Source organism: Austrofundulus limnaeus, unplaced genomic scaffold (genome assembly GCF_001266775.1).
Source record: "Austrofundulus limnaeus strain Quisiro unplaced genomic scaffold, Austrofundulus_limnaeus-1.0 Scaffold438, whole genome shotgun sequence".
In the NCBI taxonomy this organism is placed as follows: Eukaryota; Metazoa; Chordata; class Actinopteri; order Cyprinodontiformes; family Rivulidae; genus Austrofundulus; species Austrofundulus limnaeus.
The window spans coordinates 398361-400799 of NW_013952840.1; the positions used below are offsets into that span (position 1 = coordinate 398361).

Below are 2439 nucleotides of genomic sequence, written 5' to 3' on the forward strand. Positions count from 1 at the left end.
TAGTAAATCAGTCTGAAAACAAGATCAAAAAGACTTTTTGTCTGATATAAGATATTAGAACTTGGTAAGATGGACAGTTTCTGCAGTGATGTGGGCAGAGGATGAGGTTTGAGTGATTTGAACTGTTTCACAGTTCTGGATGGGAGCAGATGTTCTAAAACATGAAGATACTTTTCTGTATTGTTGGAGTTTTTCCGGAGGTCTGCTGCCCCATGCTAGAAACACTAATGCACCCCTATACCATCAGAGAGGCAGGCTTTTGAACTGTTAACAGTCTGGATGGTCCTCCTCTTTAGTGCAGAGGATATTGAGTTAAATTTGTTGTTGAAGCACAACCCGTTTTTACCAGCACATTTAGGACACCTAATATAATTTATTATATTACAATAATAACTGATGTTTGATGTCGGTTTGGGTCGTATTTTTCCTCTCAGCGTCACTGCAACTTCCTGGGTGGAAACCTGGCCTCCATTAGTTCTAAAAAGCAACACGACTTCCTCAGGGAGATGATCTTTAAAGACACAGGAACAAACAAAAGGACCTGGGTTGGAGCCAACGATGCAGTAAAAGTGAGAGTTTTGTTTCCTAATATTAATTCTTTTATGTTCATTTTCAGTTCTTTACTCGTTACCAGTCATGAAGGACTGATGTGACAAAAGAAATCTTTGCTGTCAAGTTTTACAATGAGGTTTTCTGTGAGTTACATTACAGAATGCTCTGTTGGTAKAAACAGAGTCTGCACTAACGGCAGGAAAATAAAAACATGAACTGACTTTTGAATGCTTCCTCTCACAGGAGGGTGGTTGGTTGTGGAGTGACGGTACAAAATTTGACAAGACGTACAGCTTCTGGGCTCCAGGAGAACCGGACAACAGAGGTGGAAATCAGAACTGCATGGAGATCAACATGAACGGTACAAATTTTACTGAAGGTTTATTTCTAGTTTTGTTTTTATTGCCTGCTGCCCAAATATGAGTTGCAGGAATAATGTTTTACACACTTCTGAGTGTGTGTTCATGTGTGTGTCTGTTAGAAAAATATCTTATGAACCAGTCGACCAAATTTAATGAAGCTCTTTTAAAGAACAAATAAATCGTCTACAAATATTTATGTTCTGGTTTGCCAGGTTTTCTCCAGTTGCTCCAGTTTCTTCGTACAGACCGTTTTAGTATTTAGTGAAACTACGTATTTTTACAAGTTCAGATTTATTTAACTCATCATACCGCGACTTGTACAAATTTAAAATTGGTTTCAGAAACAAACTAACAAGCAGTGCTGCTGAATGTTGTCTTATTCAACTTTATTAGTTTTTATCTTAAACATTATTTAGAAAAAACCCTCAAGACTCTTAATGTTTAATGTGTTTTGTTGTTTAACAGGAAAGGAGCTTTCCAATGATGCGATCTGCAGCCGACGCAATTCTTTCATATGTAGCAGAAATCCGTAACTGAGTCCTTGTTTCCCGACACGATGATTTCATTTCCAGCAGGAAGTCAAGCCTCGATGACGTCACTTCTGGGAGACAATTTGACACTTTGATGTCTGATGATTCAAACTAATAACTTAAATAAATGCATGTTGAGTGAAAAAAATCTTTGCTTCCTGTTTGCATWWTTTCTGACTGAGTTCAGATTAGAAAGTTTAATGATAAATAAATGTTTATAGTGAAAAAAACCTGCAAACTCAGGTGTTGATTAATGTAAATTAAGAACCATATTAAACCAACACAAGGTTAATTAAAAGTACAACATTAATATTCTTTATATTTTTATTACTCATAAAAGGCTTTGGATAAAAGTTGTGAAAACAGTTGGGATGAACAGATGTTACTAAATCTGAATGCTTGAATCAAAATAAATAAATAAATGTGMTATCTGTCAGATGTTAGTCTGTTTTCTGCAGCATGTTAAGAAACCAATAAAAGATAAAACATGTAAAAGGACTGTACTTGTAAAGCGCCATTATTTTCAACCAGGATACTCAAGTGCTTCACACAATCTGCCTTCATTTACCCATTCGTACAGCGCTCTACTTGGTCTCTAACYTCGAACATAAAGAATCTTATCTGTCAGCTGACAGTGCTGGACCAAGTCAACAGATAAACAAATACGTTGCCTTCAGGCCCAGGCCTTGCCTGGTTAAATAAAGGTTAATAAACGATATAAGAATAGACTAAAACCATCAGCATAGAAAAATGAGAAGAACAAAAACTACAGTTCATGATTAATTTAGGTAAGTTTTACTTTGTTTGGCCCTTGTTATTATGCTTTATATGTTTATTTATACACAAAACAGTATTTTATCCATCAAAAATCTGTTGGGTTTTGGTTTTCATTAATTTATATTTTAAATGTGATATGAATCCTTTGGGAAGTCCGATGCTGACAAGTTGTGCACTTTTTTTTTACTAATCAAACAAAASCCCAGGCAGCAGAAAGG

At 35.7% G+C, this 2439-nt stretch overlaps 1 protein-coding gene across 3 annotated transcripts in view; it reads left to right on the plus strand.

The window, feature by feature from the left end:
- Window positions 1-1592, plus strand: part of LOC106529352 (galactose-specific lectin nattectin) — an 11631-nt gene extending 10039 nt beyond the window's left edge. For all 3 annotated transcript variants that reach the window (XM_014024754.1, XM_014024752.1, XM_014024753.1), the window contains 2 exons: window positions 435-569; window positions 796-1592. In XM_014024754.1, the coding sequence (XP_013880208.1) occupies window positions 435-569; window positions 796-975 (315 nt within the window). In that variant the 3' untranslated portion in view covers window positions 976-1592. The remainder of the gene's footprint in view (window positions 1-434; window positions 570-795) is intronic.
- The last annotated feature ends 847 nt before the right edge of the window (window positions 1593-2439 follow it).